Source organism: Otolemur garnettii, unplaced genomic scaffold, assembly GCF_000181295.1.
Source record: "Otolemur garnettii isolate 467f Iridium unplaced genomic scaffold, OtoGar3 scaffold00029, whole genome shotgun sequence".
Classification (NCBI taxonomy): Eukaryota; Metazoa; Chordata; class Mammalia; order Primates; family Galagidae; genus Otolemur; species Otolemur garnettii.
This window is the reverse complement of record NW_003852424.1, coordinates 18,115,752-18,141,116: the sequence shown is the minus strand read 5'-3', so window position 1 is coordinate 18,141,116 and position 25,365 is coordinate 18,115,752. Positions and strand designations below refer to the sequence as shown.

General features: G+C 35.7%; 1 protein-coding gene across 1 annotated transcript in view; it reads left to right on the top strand.

Annotated features, from left to right (window-relative positions):
* The window catches only part of SLC17A1 (solute carrier family 17 member 1), a 39,421-nt gene extending 14,370 nt beyond the window's left edge, over window positions 1-25,051 (top strand). The window contains exons 3-12 of the mRNA XM_003788885.2: window positions 5,425-5,658; window positions 5,743-5,830; window positions 6,177-6,263; window positions 6,872-6,990; window positions 7,100-7,261; window positions 8,287-8,419; window positions 8,512-8,659; window positions 14,640-14,730; window positions 23,259-23,395; window positions 25,018-25,051. Coding sequence (XP_003788933.1) covers window positions 5,425-5,658; window positions 5,743-5,830; window positions 6,177-6,263; window positions 6,872-6,990; window positions 7,100-7,261; window positions 8,287-8,419; window positions 8,512-8,659; window positions 14,640-14,730; window positions 23,259-23,393 — 1,197 coding nt within the window. The 3' untranslated portion in view covers window positions 23,394-23,395; window positions 25,018-25,051. The remainder of the gene's footprint in view (window positions 1-5,424; window positions 5,659-5,742; window positions 5,831-6,176; window positions 6,264-6,871; window positions 6,991-7,099; window positions 7,262-8,286; window positions 8,420-8,511; window positions 8,660-14,639; window positions 14,731-23,258; window positions 23,396-25,017) is intronic.
* The last annotated feature ends 314 nt before the right edge of the window (window positions 25,052-25,365 follow it).

Sequence of the window (25,365 nt, the reverse complement as noted above, 5' to 3'; positions counted from 1 at the left end):
AACTGTCTTAAACAAAATAATTTTCAGCCCAAAATTCTATAACCTGTTAACTGAGTTTTAAAATTGAAGGAGAAATCAGATCTTTTACTAATATGCAAACATTGAGGAAATCTGCAACAAGACCAGCTTTACAGACCAGCTCTATAGCTCTACTTAGACCTATTCTCCACCCTGACCATCACAATGATCCACCAGCAAAGCAAACACCCATAAACTAAAGAAAAAACCTAGCATCCACAATGACACAAAGAATAAAACTAAGCAATGGACTTTCACAAAATAAGATAAAAAGAACTCCACCACACTTATCAATTCTCTGAATAAATGTTAATGGCTTGAATTCCCCACTGAAGAGGCATAGGCTGGCTGATTGCATAAAAAAGCACAAGCCATCCATATGCTATCTCCAGGAAACACACCTGGCCTCAAAGGATAAAACAAGACTCAGGGTGAAGGGATGGAAAACAACATTTTAGGCAAATGGAAATAAGAAGAAAGGAGGGGTAACAATCTTATTTTCAGATACAAGTGAATTTAAAACAACTAAAATCAAAAGAGAGAAAGAAAGATATTTCATCCTGGTTAAGGGCATAATACAAGAGGACATTTCAATTCTGAATGTTTATGCATCCAACATAAATGCTCCCAGATTTATGAAACAGACGTTAATTGGTCTGAGGAATATGATGTCCTATAACACCATAATAGCTGGAGACTTTAGCATCCCTCTTACAGAACTAGACAGATCCTCTAAACAGAAACTAAACAAAGATACAAGGGACTTAAATGCAACCCTAGAACAAATGTGTTTAAGAGACATATATAGAACACATTGTCCCAAAGATAGGGAATATATGTTCTTCTCATCACCCCATGGAACATTCTTCAAATAGACCCTCAATGAAATCTAAACACAAATCAAACCTCAATAAAATTAAAAGAATTGAAATTATGCCTTCTATCTTTTCAGACAAAAAGACAGTAAAGATGGAACTCAATGCCAAGAAAACTTTTCAACCTCACACAAAGGCATGGAAACTAAACAACTTTATGCAGAATGACAATTGAGTCAAGGAAGAGATAATGGAGAAAATTATTAACTTCCTCTAACATAACAACAATAAAGACACAAGCTACCAAAACCTGTGGGACCCAGCAAAAACAGTCCTATGAGGGAAATTTATCACATTAGATGCCTATATCTGAAAAACAGAAAGAGAGCACATTGAAACCAAATGAATCATTTTAAAGAAATGGAAAAGTAAGAGCAATCCAATTCCAAACCTAGCAGAAGAAAAGAAATAATTAAACTTAATCAGAAGTAGATAAAAATGAAAACAAAAGAATCATTCAGAGAATTAATGAAACAAAAAGTCAGTTCTCAAAAAAGATTTTTAAAAAATCAGTAAGCCATTGGCCAGATTAACTAGACAGAAAAGTAAAATCTTTAATGACTTCAATCAGAATGAAATGGGAGAAATAAAAACTGATACCACAGAGATACAAGAGATTATTTCCAACTACTACAAGAAACTCCATGCCCAGAAATTTGACAATGTGTAGGAAATGGAATCACACTATCTCCCTAGACTTAACCAGGAAGAAATAGATTTCTTGAACTGACCAATATCAAGCACTGAGATCAAAGAAACAATGAAAAAGCTTCCAACAAAAAAAGCCTAGGACCAGATGGCTTCACACTTGAATTCGATCAAACCTTCAAAAGTTGAGCTTGTACCTATACTGAAAAGCTGTTCTAAAACACTGAGAAGGAAGGAACCTTCCCCAGCATGTTCTATGAAGTAAACATCACCCTCTTCCAAAACCAGGTAAATCTAAACTATAAAAGGAGAACTTCACTAATGAATACTGATGCAAGAATACTGAATAAAATCTTAGCTAATAGATTGCAACTATACATTAAAAAGGGATGAGGGGGTAAGATTGGTTTAACATACATAAGTCCATAAATGCAATACACCATATCAATAGAAGCTTTTAAAAGGCCATATGATCCTCTCAGTGGATGCCAAAAAAGCTTTTGATAAAATTTAGCATCTTTTTCTAAGAACACTTAAGAAAATAGACATTGGTAGCTCATCTATTAAGCTGATTGAAGCCATCTATGATGAACCCACAGCTAATATTTTGCTGAATGGAGTAAAACTGAAACCTTTTCCAATTACCAGAGAAGGATGTCCACTATTGCCACCACTATTCAACATAATTCTGGAAGTTCTAGCCAATGCAATCAGGCAAGAGAAGGATATAAAGGCCATCCAAATAGGGACAGAGGAGATCAAACTCTCACTCTTTACCAATGATATGATCTTATACTTAGAAACCCCCCAGAAACTCAACCACAAGACTCCTGGAAGTGATCAGGTAATATAGTAATGTCTCAGAGTATAAAGTTAATGTCCAAAAATCAGTAGCCTTTATATATGCCAATAACAGACAAGATGAGAAGCAAATCAGGGACATAATTCCCTTCATAGTAGCTTCAAAGATGAAATACTTAGGAACACACCTAACAAAAGAGTGAAGGATCTCTTAAAAAGAATTATGAAACCCTTAGAAAAGAAATAGCAGAAGACATTAACAAATAGAAGAACATATCACACTCTTTGCTGGGAAGAATCAACATTGTCAAAATGTCTGTTCTACCCAAAGCAATCTACAGATTCAATGCAATCCCCATTGAAATACCAACACTGTACTTTGAAGAACTGGAAAAAATAGAACTTCATTTTGTATGGAACCAGAAAAGAACCCTTTATAGCCAAGGCTATTATTAGTAACAAAAACAAAGCCAGAGGCATTATTCTACCAGACTTTAGGTTATATTACAAATCCACAGTAATCAAAACAGCATGGCATTGGCACAACTATAGAGAGATAGACATATGGAACTGAATAGAAAACCAAGAGATGAAACTAGTCTCTTATTCCCATCTGATATTTCATAAAGAAAACAAAAGCATACAGTAGGGGGAAAAAAATCCCTAGTTAACAAATTGTGCTGGTAGAACTGGATAACCTCATGTAAAAGATTGAAACTGAACCCACACCTTTCAGCACTTACAAAAATTGACTCAAGGTAGATAAAAGATTTAAATTTAATACATGAAATGATAAAAATCTTAGAAGAAAGTGTGGGGAAAGCTCCTGATGATGTCAGCCTGGGATAAGATTTTGTGATAAAGACTTCAGTGGCAATTGCAACAACAAAAATAAACAAATGAGACTTAATTAAGCTTTAACACTTCTGCATAGCTAAGGACACAACAAGTAAAGCAAAAAGACAATCTCCAGAATCAGAAAAGATGTTTGCATTTTATAAATCTGGCAAAGAGTTGATAACTAGAATCTACAGAGAACTAAATCAATCAATAAAAAATCCCCCAACAACCCCATCTACCACTGGGCAAGAGATATGAACAGAACCTTCTCTGAGGAAGACAGACAAATGGCTGACAAACATTTGCAAAAATGCTTATCATCTTTGGTCATTAGAGAATTGCAAATCAAAACCACACTGAGATATCACCTAACCCCAGTGAGAACAGCCCGCATCACAAAGTCTCAAAGCTGCAGATGCTGGTGTGGATGTGGAGAAAAGGGAACACCATTAGTGTTCTCTTACACCATTGGCGGGATTGCAAACTAATACCATCTCTTTGGAAGAATGGATGGGGAATCCTCAATGAACTCAAATTAGACCTCCCACTTGATCTTGCAATCTCACTTCTAAGCATGTACCCAGAAGACAAAAAATCATTTTATCATAAAGATGTTTGCACTAGATTATTTATTACAGCTCAATTTACAATTGCCAGAATGTAGAAACAACCTAAACGCCTACCATCCCAGGAGTGGATTAACAAAACTGTGGTATATGTACACCATGGAATACTATCCAGCCATTAAAAAGATGGAGACTTTACATCTTTTGTATTAACCTGGATGGAGCTGAAACACATTCTTCTTAGTAAAGTATCATAAGAATGGAGAAGCAAAAAGCCAATGTACTCAATAATAATATGAAGCCAGTAGATGATCTAATGTATACCCACATAAGAGAAAAACTCAAATCAATACAAAGTGGAGGGGCAGGAGAATGAGGGAGCAGCGAGGGGGAAGGGAAGAGGTGTGCACTTAATGGGCACAATTTTAGGGTGTATGGCATACTTCTTGGGGGTGGGACACAATTATAAAAAGGACTCTACCTAACAAAGTGAACATTATTACCTAATTCTCAAATAACCCTGAAACAATAATAAAAAATAATTTTAAACATTTCAAAAAAAAGAATGCGCCTCACTGGTTTTTATTCACTATCCTCTGAATGGCACTCCTCCAGATCTCTCCATGTAAGTCCTTTTCCATCCAAAGGAGATTTTACCATCCAGAGGTCACAGTTATAGGGAGACAGGAACTTGAAAAGGGGAGAAGAAAAGAGGACTGGAGGAACAAGATAATAGTGATGAGAACAAATACATGAATTCCTACCTATTTCCTTATTTAATATTGAACCAAAAATACCAGCCATTACTCTTTATGTAGCAAAACCCTTCGTTTCTTAATATGTTTCTCTTAATTAGGCAACTAACAGAAAGTTAAGAGAATGGGACTACCTTAAGCTTCCAAAGAAGCTTTATCTTGTCTTCCCCTACTAGAATTAAGATTTCTTTCTGTTCAATGAGTTCAAACCATGTGCACCTCCTCCCCTGTAGTATCAACAGTGAGTTCAATGTTCAGAATCTCTTTTTTTAGCCTTTAATGATGTAACAAAACTATAGAAGCTTCTCTAACCTAGGAGTGGACAAATGAATATATTCCTGGGGGTGGGAGGGATATGCTACATCAGAGCAAAGCAAAAGAAGAGAAATTATGTTTTTCTTCACTGTCCTATGCAGTCATTTCCACAGCTCAAACTAAGAGCTCTTCATGGTTCCATCTCTCTATTGCTGCTTTTCTCTCTGGACGTAATGTGTAGGTGGGGAAAGGTGGCTTTTGCATAAACTTAAATTAATGGAAGAGCTAGAGGAAGAGAAGAGGCAAGAGGAATTTAGCTATTGCAGTACATGCAGTGCTATGCAGAACTCCTCAGGACAGTTTACCATGTAATTTAGCAACATTAAAGAAACAAGTATTAAATGTCTATGCAGTGATAGTTATGGAGTACAGATGGTGTCCTTGCCTATAAAGACTTTATAATTGAAGGTAACAAGGATAAAATGCAAAGACATGCAGAAATGATGGCATAAAGTAATAAAGAATGTCCTGTGACAAAGAGTATGAGAGAAAAGGGAACTACTTTACAGGGGGTGACCCTGAAGACCAGTTTCCCTGAATCCCTGAATTTCACAGTAAATCTCCAAAATGTAGAATGGTTAAATGTGTTCTACCTTTTTCTTCCAGAACCCTGTGTATAATTGGAGCCCTAATATCCAAGGGATGATCTTGAGTTCCATCTTCTATGGTGTGGTCTTCATCCAAATTCCTGTTGGATACTTATCTATCATATACACTGTAAAGAAAACAATTGGTTGTGCATTATTCCTCAGCTCTCTTCTCAGTCTTTTGATCCCACCAGCAGCTGAAGTTGGAGAAGCTTATATCATTGCATGTCGTGTAGTCCAGGGAATGGCCCAGGTATTAAGATAATGCAAAAATTGAACAAAGTTTAAATTCACAGAAAATACCTCAAATCAAATGTCCTAATCTTTCTCATTTCAGGAGATAGTAATGATAGCTCAGTGTCAAGTGTGGGTCAAATGGGCTCCTCCCCTGGAACAAGGCCAACTTAATTCTATATGTCAATCAGGTAAGGACTTAGATCATAGAATGGTTGAATCCCAATTTCATGCCATTGTTATCACATTCTTCCTTAGAGCCATAAGAAACTTATGTTTTGACCTATGAAAGGCTTTAGAAATTATCTATTTCAGTATTCTAGTTTCAAAGATGTGAAACCTGCTTAGAATGGAGAAGAGGAATCCTTCTCTCAAACAGCATAAAAAAACAGAGGAAAGCAAATATTCTTTTTTTCTGATTAGTGTTTATGGTATACACACTTATTTCGCAGAAAATTGTTCGTTGCTATAGTAAAACTACATTATTGTTACTTTCAGATGCCTGTATTAATTTTGGAGTTTGTGCCTTCTGATTAGGGTTTCTGCTGGGAATCTTTATTGTCCTGTTGGTGACTGGAGTCATCTGTGAATCTCTGGGCTGGCCCATGGTCTTCTATATTTTGGGTGAGTCTCCTAAATTTGCAGTTATTATTCAGAATTTAAAAAGAAAAGTTAAAAATGAGAAAATAACTTTATGCTGGTAATACCACCAACTTTTATCAATTCCCTGCTTCATGTTAATATAAGAGAGGTAATTATCCCATTTTTTTTCTCTTTTTAACTTTATGAAGGAGTCTGGGTTCATTTCTCCATCTCTAATAACCCTAGTCTCAATTTGGCAAACTCTTTTAAAACTTGGATAATCCAAAAATCCCTGAACCCTGAGCAATAGCTCAAGAACATGGCTGAGACCAACCTCTCAAAACTGTGTGACTCAAGCACTGTGCAGACTCAGCTGTACCATATTATCAGGGTAGAACACAGTAGAAATTTGAAAAGATGAAGACCTAAGGGTAGGGCAGCCTCTCTGTCATGAGTGGAGACAGACAGAGGCAAGGTGCCAAAGGGTTTACCACCATTTTTGCAAAATTCATTCTGTAGGCAAAAAGAGGCAGCTACAAATACAAAACTGTGAGCCTTCCTTCAGTTTTTACATTGAAAAAATACCAATTTGGGAAAAAAGACCTACTACAAACAGAAACTTCTGGTTCTAACTTGTCCTACTTTGATAGGTGCTTCTGGCTGTGCTCTGTGTCTTCTCTGGTTTGTTCTGTTTTATGACGATCCCATGGACCACCCATGCATAAGCATCAGTGAGAAGGAGTACATCACATCCTCTCTCCAACAGCAGGTAAAACACAGTGCTGTTGAACATTGGCATCTCCCACATACTGCTTCACACTAAACATGTTCCAACTTGTCATTATGTGCTAATGACTAATGAAGGCTTTTCTTTCCAGGTCAGCTCAAGTAGACAACCTCTGCCTATCAAGGCCATGCTTAAGTCACTTCCATTATGGGCTATTTCCTTTAGTATGATTGCTTATTACTGTGCAAGTAGCACCATGCTTTTTTACACTCCAACTTTTATCAACTCTGTACTTCATGTTACTATAAGAGAGGTAAGTATGCCATTGTATACCATTAGTTTTTAACCTTATGAAGGAATCTGGATTCATTTCTCTATCTCAAATGACCCCAGTCTCAGCCCTTGCCCACCCCTTACACTATTTAGGTGAGCGCTTTTTACCTGGAGACCTACTGTTTCTGATTTTTATGTGAACATTGGCCAGAACAAAGGAGTTAATATAGGCATAGTATTTGGCACTCCAGCAGTCCACATATACCCATGTCTCCCACACATTCTCTACCTCCCATTTACTATATGACTTCCTTTGTGTTACTTAAGCCTCAGCACCACCATTTCCTATGGGGACTGGGATCCTTCCTGAAAGTCACTTAGCCAGACCCTGCCATCTGTCAAGCTCTTACCAATCCTCTCTTCAGGATGAGGCAATGAGTCTGGGGTATGAACCCAGCATTCAGGGCTTGCTTTGGAAGGACAGGCACAGAAATTGCTTGTCTGACGTAGAGAATCACTTATGCTTAGAACTTCCTGCTGTTTGATACCATAATAACCAGACAGGTCTGCTTCAGAAATAGAGCCTGGGCTTCCCTCTCTGTGGCATTCTGTAATGAACTCCCAGTAAACCAGGCTAGGGACCATCATAACAGTGTGAGCATATGAACTCTTCAACTTAATTTTATCTTCCATGACATCATAGAGTTGTTGCACAAATTAATAGCAGCTGGTCCAGGCAAAGCACCATATACAAGTTTGCAATTGTCACCATTATCCCATTGTTTTCCCAAGGGTCAGTATGTTCCATTCCCAATGTAGTCTTCCTCTCTATTATTCAATGCTTCCAGGTTTTATGATACTAAAAGTAAAGATCTTAAGAGACTGTGACAAATTTTACTGATCTCAAAACTATTTTTCTCCTTCTTTTGGGTAGTATGGCCCCAGCACTAATTCTGATGTCATGTGTTGACATTTTTTGTGGAAAGTACGCATCTCAAGATACTGAATTTTAGTGTGGGGATTACTCCCATCATATTCACTCTCAGAATAATGTTTCATTTTCAGAATGGGCTGCTATCTGCCCTCCCCTATTTGTTTGCCTGGATCTTTGGTATCCTATCAGGTCAGATATCAGACTTCTTTCTGACGAGGAATATTTTTAGTATAATTACCGTTCGGAAACTCTTCACCACACTAGGTAAGGAGTAGCCACAACATTTAAGCACTTGGGGGATACTTCACCCCCACCTTCATGATGCACCTGATTGATTTATCTGAATCACTCCCCAGGATTACTCCTTCCTGCAACCTTCAAGACATGCCTGCCTTATCTGACTTACAACTTCCACAGCGCTCTCATTCTCCTGATACTTAGCGTTGCACCAGGCAGCTTTAACTTTGTTGGATCACTTATCAATGCCTTGGATATTGCTCCCAGGTAGGCCTTTCAAAAAATTTTTTTATTTTTAATTATTTGTTACAACATGATGTTTTAACAACAAATAAGTTCTTGTTTTATACAACATGATGTTCTGAGATGTGGATACTTTGTGAAATTGCTGGACTAAACTAATACTTCACATACTTACCATTTTTTGTGTGTGTGGAGAATACTTCAAGCCTACTCTCTGCCCAATTTTCAAGACTCCAATACACTGTTATCTTTTTTTGAGACAGAGTTTCACTATATTGCCCTCAGTAGAGTGCCATGCTGTCATACCTCACAGCAACCTCAAACTCCTTGGCTCAAGTGATCCTCTTTGTTTCAGCCTCACCAGTACCTGGGACTATAAGTGCCCACCAGTATACCCAGCTATTTTAGAGATGGGGTCTCACTCTTTCTCAGGCTAGTCTCAAACTCCTGAGCTCAAGCAATACACCTTCCTTCACCTTTCAGAATGCTGAGATTACAGGCTTGAGCCACTGCACCCAGCCCAATACATTCTTACTAACTGTAGTCACCATGTTGTACAATAGATCTCCTGAATTTATATCTCCTATATAACTGAAATTTTGTATCCTCTGACCAACATCTTCTCTCAGGCCACCCTTCTCCTCCCCTCCCCCCACTGTCTGCACCACTGTCTGTTATTCATTATTCTATTCTCTACTTCTGTGAGTTCAACTTTTCTAGATTCCACTTGTGAGATTATGCAGTATTTGTCTTTCTATGCTTGGCTTATTTAACTTAAAATAATGTCCTTTAGATTCATCCATGTTGTCATAAATGACAAAATTTCCTTCATTTATAGGCTAAATAGTATTCTACTGTGTATGTATATATGTATGTGTGTGTGTATGTGTATATGTGTGTGTGTGTGTATATATATATATATAAACATTTTCTTTATCTGTTCATCTCTTGATAGACACTTAGGTTAATTCCATACCTTATCTATTATAAACAATGCTTCAATGAACATGGGAGTGCAGATATATCCTTGATGTACTGATTTCATTTCTTTTGGATATAGATCCAGTAGTGGAATTAATGGATCATACAGTAGCTCTATTTTTAGTTTTTTTGTTTGTTCGTTTGTTTCTGAATTTTGCTTTCAATTGGCTTTCAATCATCTTAGTTTGAAGGGTATTTTTTCTTTTCTTCCTCTAATGATTCTCTTGCCCTTAGCTTCCTAAGTAGCTGGGACTACAGGCGCCTGCCACAATGCCCAGCTTTTTTTGGTAGAGACAGGGTCTCACTCTGGCTCACTCTGGCTCAGGCTGGTCTTGGAACTCTGAGCCCAGGCAAATATCTGGCTTGGCCTCCCAGAGCGCTAGGACTACAGGTGTGAGCCACCATTCCCTATTTTTAATTTTTTCAAGAGCCTCTGTACTGTCTTCAATAATGGCTGTACCAATACACATTCCCACCAACAGAATGCAAATGTTCCCTTTTTTCCACATCCTCACCAACGCTTAGCTTTTGTCTTTTTTATAACAGCCATTCTAACAGATGTGAGGAAATATGTGTATGTTGTGACTCTAATTTTCATTTCTCTGATGATTAATGGTATTGAGCATTTTTTCACATACCTTTTGGTCATCAGTACATCTTCTTTCAAGAAATGTCTATTCAGATCCTTTGCTCATTTTTTAATTGGGTTATTTATTTTCTTGCTCTTAAGTTGTTTGAGTTCCTTATATAATTTTTATACAAACCTCTTATAGAATTATGATCTGCAATTATTTTCTCTTATTTTATAGGCTGTCTCTTCACAGTATGGTTTGTTTCCTTGCCTGATTGCCTGTGCAGAAGTTTTTAGTTTGATGTAATCCCAGTTGTTTGTTTTTGTTGCCTGTGCCTTTATGATTCTACAAAAAAAAAAAAAAAAAAAAAAAATCATTGCCAAGACCAATGTCATGGAGCTTTCCATAAGTTTTTTCTAGTGGGCTTTATAGTTTTAGGTCTTATGTTTAAGACTTTTATCTATCTTGAGTGAATTTTTGTATATGGTGTGAGATAAGAATCTAATCCCATTTTTCTTCTTGTGTCTTATTGAAAAGACTGTTCTTTCCTCATTGCATGTTCTTGGCACCCTTGTCAAAAATCAATTCACTATAAATGTGTGGATTTATTTATGAGTTCTCTATTCTGTCTCATTGGTCCATGTGTCTGTTTTTGTCATGCTCTTTTGATCATTATAACTTTGAAGTATATTTTGAACTCAAGTAGTATAATGCTTTCAGATTTGTTCTTTTTGATCAAGATGACTTTGGATATTCAAAGTCTTTATGATTTCAGAGTTTTTTCCCTATTTCTGTAAAAAATTTCATTAGAATTTTGATAGATTACATTGAATCTGTAGATTCCTTAGGGTAGTGCAGACATTCCAACAATATTAATTCTTTTTGTCTATGAACACAGGATAACTTTCCATTTCTTCAATTTCTTTCATGAATGTTTTAAGGTTTTCAGCACACAAGTCTTTCACCTATTCAGTTATATTTATTCCTAAGGATTTTATTCTTCTTCTAGCTATTGCAAATGTAATTATTTTCTTGACTTCTTTTTTAGATAGTTGTTACCAGGTAAGGTTTTTTAAAATCTCTTTTTTTCTTGAATTCAGTCTGTCAAGCATATTTTAAGATTTCAGTTATTTTTAGTTCACAACCAGCAAGCAAAAATGCTGAAGAAGTATCTGTATAAGTCTAACATAATCATTACTTATTATGCACCCAGTACTATATTGTTCCATCAACCAAGAGGAAATGAATATGTTTATCTTTCTTAACTTTAGTTGTTTTACATCCATTTGTATCTGAAAATAAGATTTCAACCCTTCATTCTGATTTCCATTTTTGTGAAATATTGTTTTCCATTCCTTCTGAATCGTGTTTTGTCCTTTGAGGTTAGGTGTGTTTCCTGGAGGTGTCATATGGATAGCTTGTGGTTTTTTTATCCAGTAGGCCAACCTGTGCCTCTTCAGTGGGGAATTCAAGCCATTTCCATTTATCAAGAGAATTGATAAGTATAGTGGCATTCTATTCATCTTATTTTGTGAAAGTCTGTTGCTTAGTTTTATCCTTTGTGCCATTATGGAAGCTAGGTTTTATCCTTTAGTTTCTAGGTATTTGTTTTGCTGGTGGGCCATTATGCTGTTCAGTATGGAGAGTATTTCCTGTACAGCCAGTCTTGTTGTGGTGAATTTCCTCAATGTTTGCAATCAGTAAAAGATTTGATTTCTCCATTCACTTTGAGGTTTAGTTTAATGGGATACAGAATTCTACGCTGAAAATGGCTTTGTTTAAAATGGTTAAAGATAAATAATCATTCTCTTCTGGCTTGGAAAGTTTCAGCTAAAAAATCCACTGTCACCTTCATAGATCTCCCCCCTATAGGCCAATTGGTGCTTTCTCTTATCTACTTACAGAATTTTCTTTATCATCTTGGCTTTGGGCAGGTTCATTACGCTGTGTCTTAGAGATGCTCTGTATCAAGACTGCATGGGGTTCAATATCCCTCTAAAAGGAGTGTTTCAAAATCTTTGGTAATACTTAGGAAATTTTATTTATGATATCTTCCAGTAAGGTTTCCATTCCTTTGGGACATTCTTCTTATCCTTCATGGGTACCTATAATTCATATGTCTGAATGCTTTGTGAAGTCCTATAATTCTCTGAGTATATGTTCTGCTTTTTCTCTCTTCTTTTAAGCCTCTTTAACTGCCTGGATTAGCTCAAGAGCTTTATTCTCTAGCTCTGAGATTCTTCCTTCTCCATGGTCTAATATGTTATTGATACTTTCTATTGTATCTTTAACCCTGATTGACTCTTTCAGTTCCTTAAGCTCCATCATATCTTTCCTATATTCTTCATATCTTTTATCCTTTTTTGGTTTTGTTTTTCGATTTCCTTTTGATTATTTTTCACTTTCTCATCAATTCCCTTTATTGTTTTTGCCATCCATATTTTATTTTATTTTAGTTTTGTTTTTTGCCATTCATATTTTAAATTCCCTTCCTGTCATTTCCATTAATTTTTTATAAGTGGAATCTCCAGCAAAAGCTGCCTCATGTTCCCTTGGGGAAATTTCTCTGTTCTAGTTTTTCATGTTGCCAGAATTTTTCTGTTGGTTCCTCCTCATGTGTGTTTTCTTCCTGTTCACTTCCTTCCCCTACCTTTTCCTCTTGCTACCTCCTTCACTTTAAATTACCTTGTCTCTTGGCTTTGGTGTTAAAGTGGCCTTTTAGTATAAAGCCAAAAGTTAGAGAAGTATTAAAGAATGAGAAGGAACTAAGGAAAGAAAAAGATTACAAGAAAAAAAAAGGAAGGGGGGTGAAAGGACAGAAATGAAGAAAGGGAGAGGAGGACAGAAAGAAAGAGACAGGAGAAATGATGGTGTCTGACAGGATGATTTGATGCACACCACAACTCTAAGGCTTTGAGGGACCAGGCTGGGTGGGTCCCTCAAGGTCAGGAGCTCCTTATCAGCCTGTCAAAATCAAGACTCCACCTCTGCCAAATATAAAAAAAATCCCACAGTGTGTCACGGTGGGGACCTACCAATACCATCTTTCCAAAGGCCAAATGTTAGAAGGACATCCCAGACCCTGAGCTCATGGCCTCTTTGAGCCAGACCAATGCCATGCCCCCTCTAGACAGACCAATGCTGTGACTTGCCAGCCCTCAGAGAAAAGAAAATAATAATAATAATAGATTAAGAAAATTAATATATAAGATGAAGAAAAAAAGGGATATCTTAGTTGTTGTATGAGAAATTTATGTGGGAAATATGAGTAAAGTAGAAAAATACCTACCAAAAGAGAGAAATAAGAAAGAAAGAAAAAAAGAATGAAAGTGGTTGAAAAATAACCAAAATGGAGGAGCTTTTGTTATTAAGGAATATGCAGATGAAAAAGTAAAAATACAACCAAACCAAGGCAAACAAAAACAACAAACAAGAAAAATACTAAGGAAAAACATTGAGAAAAGGAACAAAAAATGAAAAAAATATACATGTGTATGTGTATGTACCAATATTTGCCTGGTCACCAGATGGGGCTGTGGTGATAGGAAATGGAGAACATGCACTGATCTAACTAAGATGGGGGCTGAAGCCACTCTCTAGTTGCAGAGCATATCTGGTCCTATCTTCCTGACTTATTTGCCCTTGATTGGGGACTTTCTATGCAGTCAGTCTCTGCAGGATTAGGGTCCTGAAAGTTCTCACTAGATGTCTTAGGAGGCACTTCAAACAATGCACCCTGACAACAAAGTGGCCTTTCTAGAGTTGCAGGACCTGTTCAGCTCACCCCAAGAATGGTTGCCTGAGCCCAGCAGGCAGGCCAGAGCTAGCCGTGCACCAGGACCCTGCAGGTTGTTTCTCTCATGTGGCCTTTCCACAATGATGGCTCCCTGTTTGTAGCCAAGCCTCTGGGAGTTCCACCCCTCCTGGCACTCAATCCTGGCCACTACATGCTGTTTGAGTTCAATCACTTGCTCAGTCTCCTCCAAAGCAGCTAACTCCAGCAAGCAGATCAGTCCAAAATCAAAACACAAAAGGACATCCTCTCCTGTCCCCTGTTCTTTGTGGGAGGAGCTGGCTGGCAGGCCTCTGCCCATACCCAGGCACTTGCCTATCTGTGCTGATTTTCCTCAACTTTAGACCTCCTCATTGTTTCCTGGAGTCTCTTACTGATACACTGTACCCCTGGAGTGATGTTTCTCGGTATGTTCCCCAGCCTGAGATGCCTGGAGTCCTCTCTTCCCTATCTCACCATGAGTGGCTGGTAAGAAGACGTCTCTAGTCTGCCACCTTGCTCCACCCCCCATTTACATACTTTTTCTGATATTGGAATGGAATTTGAGAAACAGGAATGATTTACAAAATTAGCAATTACCTCTCTTAAATTCTATTTGATTAGTTTTCCTGCAGCATGTGTACTACTTTACATTTGTGTATTATTATTTTTTGTATAGATATTATGGATTTCTTAGAGCAGTTACATCTTCATTTGGAGTAATTGGGTCACTGGCTGCTACCACTTTGACTGGATTGATCCTTAGTCAGGTATGGAACATGCAGACATGCATAGTTGTTTTTCCAATAGTAACTATACAGAGAAAGAAGGCAGCACCTATATAAAAAATCACTGAGGAGATACCAGCAAGAGGTGATCTGTGAGGTTTTATGTCATGTGAAATTAAACTTGGTCAAATCAGGCATCTTCCTAAATCTAAAGAAAATAGAATTTCTTTCACATTATATGTCAATTAGTTGTACTAGGAGTTCTTTAATTATTGGCCAACTGGAACAGAAATGGACCTTTGTTACCTTTAATAATGAATATGTTTGGTCAAATAGGCATTTGAGTGAGTGGTAACATGAGGAACAAGATACAGTTCTGTCAGGGAAAAAAATTAAAAATCAGGAGTAAATAGAGTTAAACAATAAACAAAAGAATCACTTCTGTGAAGGATGATGTCACTTTCTACAAGAGTCATTGATGAAATTATCTGCAAATTTCCTATTAAGAACACCTAAAATTCCCTATCAAATTTTAACAGTCATTTTTTAAATGCATGCCTCACCTGAAGAAAAAAATGAGGAGAAAATTTCAGAGATTAAAAATGAAAGAAGTATTTTATTCCACAGAGATAAATGACCATTGAAGCCACTGGTCTCCTTGGGTTATTGGAAAGATCTTTATCTTCAGTTACAATGAACAAGTAAAAGATTACAGTAATATTCTAAAACCACTCAAAAAGAGGAGTCAGAATGGAAATGATGACATAAATCTGTAATCGCAAATGACTATACTGTCATACCACTAGTTCTTTGTGAATGATACATGAAGAAAAGCTTATAAAGTAAGAAATAATGTGTAGGCAATTCTTTCAAATGTTCTTTATCCCATAGGTGGGCCAGGGAGAGATGGTCCGCATGCACCATGGCCAAATTTCCCACAGAAAGTAGCCCTCCACACTGTACTCTTCCTACTTATGGTATCAGTATCACAAAGGCAGAAAACATTGCCAGAACCACAGAAGCTCCCTGGTCAGAGAAGTGGCCTCATTAAAAAAGAACTCAAAGAGACTGAGTCTGCTTTCTCCCAATGATCATAGTGCCTGCTCCTGCCTTTTCTTTCTCAGATACTGATTGCTGACTTCCAAAATGTGGAAGAAATGTGGCTCCAGAACTACTCAAAGTTGTCTCTGCCTAGTAAATTAACTTGTCTACCTCTGCCTCAGCTTCAGAGAGAAAAACTGAATAAAGACTCTTCTGAGTATTTGAAATAATACATCAACTTTCATAAGCATTTGAGGTACAAATTTAGAACCTATTTGTTCTAAATGCCATAAGCTAAGAACTGAATTTCAAGTAGCTCACAAATGTCTAAAAGAAAAATAACATTTTTCTGGAGAAACACACCATGAATTTATGTTCCAGAATTTCTTATGTAAACAGTTTCAGTGAATATGATATCATAAACAAACACCAAAAAACACCTCAAGAAATAAGATATCATGCATAAGAATTAGACCAAAACAATTTTTTTTAAACGTCATGGAATCAGATCCTCAGAGATACTAGAAATTTATGCTATGTCAAATGTGGTGCCTCACGCTTATAATCTTAGCTCTCTGGGAGGGCAAAGCAGGAGGAATACCTGAACTCAGGAGTTTGAAACCAGCCTAAGCCAGAGTGAGACTCTGTCTCTGCAAAAAATAGAAAAATTAGCTTGGGGGGGGGCACACCTGTAGTCCCAGCTACTCAAGAAGCTGAGGCAGGAGGATACCTTGAACCGAGGAATTAGAGGTTGCAGTGAATTATGATGATTCCACTATACTCTACCCAAAAGAAACACACACACACACAAAGAAGTAAGAAAAAGGCTTGAAAATATAAACAAGAAATATGAGATTTCACAAAGAATAATATCAAACCTCTGGCAATTAAAAATATAAAATTTAAAATTTAAAATTTTCTATTAAATACAGATAAAAAGAGAATTGGTAAGACTTCTGCTTGCATTACTGGAAGAGGAAGCAATTTGAGCCATTCTCTTAATAAGACAATTTAAAAGTCTGGAAAAAAAGCCTTCTATGAAATGCCATAGAACTAAAGAGCTGGAAAGCTGTAACAGTCTATATCTGGGAAAAGCCAGGAACTCAAAGAATTGAGCAAATGATCATGGGTTATTTTTCTGCCTGGGTGAGGACTCTTGATTTATTAATGGTAGCTCTCTAGGTCCTGCCAAGAGTGAGGCCCTGAGGACTTTAAGTTATATTAGGCTGAGACCCTCTGAGATGCACCCAAAAAGTAAAGATGAACAAAAATACGCCAGTCTTCAGTGGTCCACTTTGAGTCATTTGGGTGGGCAGAAAATATCAAGCCTTAATTTAAAGTGGTTGAGGCATACTAGTGCCCCCAAGTGAGTCAGGAAGAAGCAAACAAAAACTGCCTGGATGAAGACAGCATCACCCATCAAACTATGCCTAGAATAGTTTTGCAAGTATAACTTTTGCAGACAACAAACACAAATAGGCACGGTGAGGAGGCATAATAAAATTAGAGTGAATTAGCAGAACAGCAAACAGCAGCAGCACAAGAAACAGATCCCATGGACATCAGATAATAGAATTATCAAATTAGATTTTAAAATTAATATGCTTATTCTGTAATAAGAAATATAACCAAAGCTTGAAAGTTCTGTATGAGGTTCTAGAATGTAATAATTCACATAGAATATTTAAAAAATACTATAGTAAATTTAAAAATGGAAAACTCAAAAAAGAAAATTAGAAACTCACTGGATGAGTTGAATAGACATGGCCACAGGGCTAACAATCCCAAATACCTATAGCTAAAAATTATAAAAGTTGGTTTCTTTCTCAATTGATATATCACAAGTCAGGCAGGGTTAACTGGGGATATACTCTTCTCTATCCATTTCTAAAGGCAGAGAAAAGGGGTGTGTAGCAAATTGTACACTGGCTCTCAGACCTTCTCCTCCACTTTTTTTTTTTTTTTTTTTGGGTCCAAAGCAAATTTTGTGGCTCACCTTGATTTAAAGGGGGCTATGGAATACAATCTTATGAAACTGAAAGGAGAACCAAAAATGTCTGGTGAACTTATTAATTATATCGCTTCACCCTTTCAGTCATCAAAAATTGTTTACTCTCCTTTCTTCATGTGCAACAATTTTATCCTCTCCATAGGAGGGGCAACACAAACCCAAAGTTTAGCTTTGTTGCAGTGTCAAGATCAAAGTACAGTATAAGTCATCCTTTCATTGAGGGGTCATGCATAGCAGCCTCTACATCAAGGGTTACATGCTCCATCATGCTGTATACTATAGCAATACAGCAATACTAGGTAAAACAGCCACAATAAATACTTCATTTTAAAAAGGGAAGATTCAGAGACAAACAGTAGCCACTAGTCCATAGTAATGCTGACACTCCGCTAGGCAGATATTTTGAGAGCCACTTCTTGGTGAATGTTTGAATGTTCTCTGTGATCAGGCTCTGAAGTTGCTGAATATAGAAAATATAAGATTTAGGGGTTTGTGTCCCTTGATAAGTATGTTCTATACCAAAGAAGGTAAAGGAATCAAACATTTGCTGACCAGAGGGTGAACTGTGAAGTCAATTATTGCTGCTGCAGTAATTTTTCTGGTCCTCCTCCTGGGCATTTCCCACTTCTTTGACGTTAGATATATTTATTTAATTAATTTTGACCAAAGGTATATGAGAGGAAGTGATATGTTTTGATTCTGAGGAGAAGCAATGAAAATTAGGAGGCCATTCTTTACCTTGGACACAGGAACTTGTTACATTCAGAATGATGATGGCAACTCGACCAACCAGAATCCAGGCATCCAGGTTATGTGGACCATAATGTCTAGCCAACCCACCATGTACCTTTCACATAAATAAACAAGGAATACAAGTTGTAATTTCTAAGGTAATAACTAAAAAAATAAAAAGTACATAAATTTTAAAGCAATAGAGATAAAAATGAAATGATAAAAGTACCTTATCTAAATGAAGACAACAAGAGAATAAAACAACATAGAATACGAGGTACAGACATGGATATAAAGCAAACAAAATTGGTAGGTAAATTAGATATACCAGCGGCTACTTGTATGAAGTATCACTAGAGATGAGAATAGTCACTTTAAAATGATACATGATTCAATTCAGTGAGAAATATGACAATTATAAGTTTGTAGGCACATAAAATATTCGAATATAATATTAACAAAAATACTAGAAAAAATGACAGAACTATAGTTACAATGGGAGATTTTAATATGCAACTTCTAGTAATTATTGCAGTAAAGAGAAAAATATAAGAGTTGAACAACACAATTAATATATTTGGCCTTCTAAGTGACATATTTAGACTACTCCACTCAACAACCACAGAATCCTCACTTCCTTCAAAGTTTCCTAGAACATTTACAAAAATTTACTACATACTGTGCCATTAAATTTTAGCAATTATAAAAAACCAGAAGTTACACATGATTATGTATTTTAATCACAATTAAAATTATGACAAGAATCAAAGACAAATAAGATAAGTAGAAAAATCCACACATATTTTGAAAATAAGAAATACACTCTAGGTATTCAGAGGCAGACATTGGCAAGCTCAGTAATTTGGCTCACTTCTCTCACTAAGACTACATGGAAAATTACACGAATGTTTTATATTTATATTGAAGGTAACAGAGATATAACAATTTAGAGAATTTATGGGACTAGAAATTAGCTATAAACATTATTCTGGTATTGGGGTGATTTTTCCCTGTAAGCATCTCTTTTTTTTTTTTTTTTCTGGAATATACAACTGAAAAGGAGAGAAGGTGAGCAGAGCTTTTCACAATCTCACAGAGATAAAGGACAAAAATTAGAGTTTAGAGCCTAAGTTGGGGTGAATTGGGACCATACCCAAGAAATAAAGCTAAAATGGAAAATGGCTATCCCTTGATGACACATCAGAGCAACTGCAAAATTCCAACAACAAATGTCATACATACTGGTATAATATGAAACATTTTCTCTCTGGATTTGGAACAAGAAAAAGATACCTGCTGTCACTATTTATTCATATGAAATTTTGTCCTTTGTCTTAGTAAATGAAGGCCAAAAATATTAAAAATAACAATGGAAAGAGAAACACAGTTAGCATTATTTATAGGTGGTATACAATGAAAATAAGAAACTACTTATAAATTGTTAGAATTAATAAGTAGGTTTTAGAATAATGTCAAATATGTTATAAATATATCAACATGAATTAATTTCTAAATATTTGAATAAAGATTGTGAAAATAATTTTAAAAGGATACCATATGTATCATCATAATAAAAAATTATATATCTGAGTAAAATTAATGAATAATTTATATGATCTCTACCAAAAAACATAAGAGATTTAAGAGAAATTAAAGAAAATCTACATAAATGAAGAGAGATGCTACTTTCATATATTAAAAGACTCAAAATTACAAAATATTTCCTCATTCCCCTGAATTGTAGATTCAAGGCAACACCCATCAAAATTCTAATTTTTTTAATTAAATCATAGCTGTGTACATTAAGGCAGTCATGGGGAACAAGTGCTGGTTTTATTTACAATTTGAAATATTTTCATCAAACTGGTTAACATAGCCTTCATGGCACTTTCTTAGTTATTATGTTAAGACATTTATATTCTACATTTAGCAATTTTCACATGTACCCTTGTAAAATGCACCATAGGTGTGGTCCCACAAATTACCCTCCATCCACCCATCCTGCCCCCTCCCCCCACTCCGTTTCCCCTTTCCCCAAATTCTTGAGCTATAATTTGGTTATAGCTTTCATGTGAAAGCTATAAATTAGTTTCATAGTAGGGCTGAGTACATTGGATACTTTTTCTTCCATTCTTGAGATACATTGCCAAGAAGAATATGTTCCATGTTTTTGTAGAAGTTGAAAAGTTCTTTATACTGTTGATATGTGTTCACAAAGGGCAAAGAATAATCAAGAGAGTCTTGAAGAAGAAAAGCTGAAATAGTTGCTCTAATTAATTTCAAGATATATTGCAAAGCATGGAAATTGATACCTTATGGGCACAAGAAGACAAGTAGACTAGTAGAACTAAAGAAAGAATGCAGAAAGATCACACATATATGGACACTTGATTTATGACAAAGGTGGCACTGCAAAGCAGTGGAGACAAGATGTGCTTATCATAAAATGGCACTAAATTAAATATCCTTATGAAGAAAAATAAAAACTTATCTTACAATATACAAAAATGTCAATTAGAGGTGGATTTTTAGATCTAAAAATTGTAGGCAAAATATAAAGTTTCTGGAATAAAATATAGAGAAATATTGTCATGACCTGACAGAGGGAATTATTCCTTAAACAGGGTACTAAAAGTACTAGCATAAAGATCAAGACTAGAGTGATAAATGTGATTACATTAAAATTTTAAGAAATTCTGCCAGACGCAGTGGCATGCCTGTAGTCGCAGCTACTTTGGAGGCTGAGACAGGAGGATTGCTTGAGTCCAGGAGTTCTGGGCTGTAGTGTGCTATGCTGATTGGGTGTCCAGACTAAGTTCGGCATCAATGTGGTGACTTCCCAGGAGTTGGGGGGGCACCAGGTTGCCTAAGGAAGGGTGAACCAGCCCAGGTCAGAAACAGAGCAGGTCAAAACTTCTGTGCTGATCAGTAATGGGATCATGCCTGTGAATAGCCAGTGCACGCCAGCCTGGGCAACATAGCGAGACCCTCATCTCTAAAAAAAAATAAAAATAAAAATAAAAAATTTTAAGAATTTCTATTCCTTAAAAGATACCATTTATAGATTAAATAGTCATCAAGTCTGAAAAAATATTTTCAACACATTTAATCAAGGAAGGGCTTTTAGTCGAAATATGCAGTTACTATAAATCAATAAGAACAAAAAAAGATGTAATCATTTTACAAGATGAAATCCAAATAGCTAATAAATATAGTAAAGGTAAACTAAAAATCACAACTTGCTCACACTGCATACCTACTAGATTGGTGCTCTATAACACCAACAATTAATATAATGTGCTGCAAAGGGAAAGTAATTACAAATGGTGGAGGTGTAAATCAGCACAATACCTTCTGAGAAAAGGTATTACCTAGTAAATTATGCATCTTAAGCTACACATCTTTAAGGCTCAGTAATTTTACTCCAAGATAAATGAACATATGTTTATGCACTCAGAAACATGTACCAAAAAAGGTCCATAACATAAGTTTCCAGACTTAGCAAAAAGAAAACCAAAAAGATAAAGAATTCCCAGTTAGACTTTAATTTCAGGTAAATAAGGTATAGTTTCTTAGTATGAATATAGGACTTTGGTTAATTACCAAAATACATGGGATACACTTACACTAAAAACTTATGCGCTTAAATTCAAATTTAAGCAAGCATCTTATTTTTCTCACATTCTCATAACAGCATTGTTCAAAATAGTCCCATTGAAGCAACATCTGAAAATTATCAACAACATAGAATGCAGGAAGATAATAGTATAAGAAAAATATTTGCCAGGACACAAGGCCATAACAATGGTTCACAGATTAGGGGAAAATAAATAAACAGTTAGAGAAGTTTAAAAAAAACCAGAGATGCAATTGGAAAATGAGTGAAAAATAAGAATATTGATTGTCTTATCTTTGTTTATCCTTAAACAAAATCAAGGATAAAGGGATAAAAGGATATCTATAATAATCAATAATTTAAAGTGTTTAAGAAATGCCACAATAGGAATCATTTGTTTGCACAAAAGTGAGGATGGTGATGAAGAGGTTCAAAAGGAAATAAAATCCTGACAAATATTAGATTTCTAATAGAAAAGGTAAATATTGGTAAGATTTATACATCTGTCTACCTTTCTATGTATATAGTTCAACATATATCTACTATAAACAGACATATTTATCTATATATTTTTAAATGTCTATAGCTGTATCTCTTGATCTGTCAAGATAGTTTTAGCAATTTGAGTATAGATCTGAAAAATAAACATCAAAAAAGCCATATGAATACCTTGAATCAAAAATAAGAATAAAAATAAAGCACTGTAATGGAAAATATGAAATAATATGTCAATAATAAATTGTGACAAAATAATTATGGTAGATAAAAATTGGTTAAATTTGTCAATTAAAATACAAACTCACACTTTATCTCTGTTTATATATGCTTATGTGATACAATATGTTGGCTACATAAGGTACATTAAAAGGATGCAGAAAATTTTGAAATCATAGATCAGAATCAAAAAAAGATATATTAATTTATTATGAACTACAAGAAACTGGCGTGTAAACTTAATATATAATTAAAATAGAATTTTAGAAAACATATATAGTAGAAAAATAAAAGTGATTCTTTTTGTAGAGTACAAGGATAACTTCTTTTTGGTCATTTATGAGTTTGTTAAGTGACCTAAGTTGAGTCTGTATTATTTTAATATTATATTTTCAACATTATAAAACACAAAACAAGATCAGGAGCTTATAATTACTTTGAATTTTAATCCCTCAGGATCCAGAATATGCTTGGTTTAAAGTCTTCTTCTCACTGGCAGCCACTGAAGTGATAATCCTAATTTTCTACCTTATCTTTGCTAAAGCAGAAATTCAAGATTGGGCTAAGGAAATACAAGAGACACGCTTCTAAAGGTGAGCAGTGATCAAATTAAGGACAACTTTTGAAACTGAGAATCCAGGAGACAAAGGAGTTGAGGAAGACTCATGAGATAGGGAAGAATAAGGGGTGCAGATTTGGAAATGAAGGGACCGTGTTAGGCCTGAAAATATTAGACATCCTGATGGAAATGGCTCTGGAATTCTGGAGAGATACTGAGGTTGAAGATATAAATTTGAGAGACTACAAGCCTAACATTAAAAGGTAAGGAAAAGGAGATGTTTGCAAGGGAGACTAGGAAAGCCCTTCAATGATATAGGAAAAACAGTTGGAAAATGTGTTTCAAATAGAAGTGAAACAAAGTAGAAGTGCCTTTGGCGAATGACCTAAAAGGTTTAAATTATATAACATCTGAGAATAATGGGTTAGGCAAGAGATACTTTAAAAGTGATCCTGACTAAAATGATTTCAGATAAATCATGGAGACAAAAGGTCCATTAGAGTGTGTTCAAGGCACTGATATTGTGCCTTTCTTATAAACTCTATCAATGCTGAAGAAATAAGGAAAATATCTCTTTGTAGAATGATTTTAGCCAATAATAAGAATTGAAAGATGTGAAATATACCTATTTTGCAACCTCCAATGAATTAAGGTGTTGAATATCATGGCTGGTTATCTCACAGAAAAGGATGCATAAAGACAATATGTACCTTTTTCACCTCCTGGTGAAAGAACACACCACCACTAATATGTTGCTAAAAAAATCAAGCTCAATCTGATCACGCCTATGGATACAGCTACCATATTGCAGGAAGTTCAGAGAACAGAGGATAAGTTGAACTAAATGTGAAGTATATCATCAGCAAATCTAAACTGTGGTAATTTTGTAGGTCAAAGAACTTGGGTACTTTAACAAATTACAGTGTGTATAAGAAAAAATAAGGGATTGAAGAAGACTCGGGATTAAAAGGGAGTTAAAAGACATACCAAAGTTTTAAATATTCGTAAAACTAAAGCCTATAGGGTTATACACATAGGTAACAAATCTACTTTTTCATTTGTTTGTTTCAGAAGATAGATGTAATAGCATGTGAATTGATGATATAATCCAGTAAAAAGAGAAGGCACAAATACAGAATTAAAGTACTTAAGTCATCCACAGGGGATGAAATTCAAGAACTAGTGCAGGGGTTGGCTTTGGATAGAAACCTAGAGTTTATCCATAGTGATAGGGAGAAGGTAGAGTTTATGCAATGGGTCAATATATAAGCTGGCCTTTTGCCTATGCAATTAGCAGTGATGTTTTTACTTAAGAGAGAAGAGTAGATAAAGAAGGAAATGAAGGCACATACAAATTGGAAAAGAAGGTAAAATTACTATTGTTAGTGGATATGATCATTTACCTAGACAGTTCAAGTGAGTTGACTGGAAAACTAAAGAAAAAATAAATAAATGCAGTAAGTTTCCTGGAAAACCCATTAATAAATAATTTTTTTCACTTTAAACAAAAATAGATCATTAACTGTTTGGGGAGGTTTTTTTAAGTTAAAATTTACTTACGTAAATTTATTGAAAGAAATTATCCAAATGATGTTTGGAGGAAAATTTGATAATATCACTCAAAAATTAAATTGATTTTTTTTTTCTTCTGTGTAGATACCTAGTAATGGGATTGCAGGATCAAATGGAAGATCTCTTTTTAGCTCTTTGAGGATTCTCCATAAGGACATTTGCACTAGAATGTTTACAACTCAATTCACAATTGCCAAGATGTGGAAACAACCCAAGTGTCCAACAACTCATGAATGGATAAATAAACAATGGTATGCGGCTCGGCGCCTATAGCTCAACCGGCTGAGGTGCCAGCCACGTACACCTAGGGTGGCGGGTTCGAATCCCCAGCCCGGACCCGCCAAACAGCAATGACGGCTGCAACCAAAAAATAGCCGGGCGTTGTGGCGGGCGCCTGTGGTCCTAGCTACTTGGGAGGCGGAGGCAGGAGAC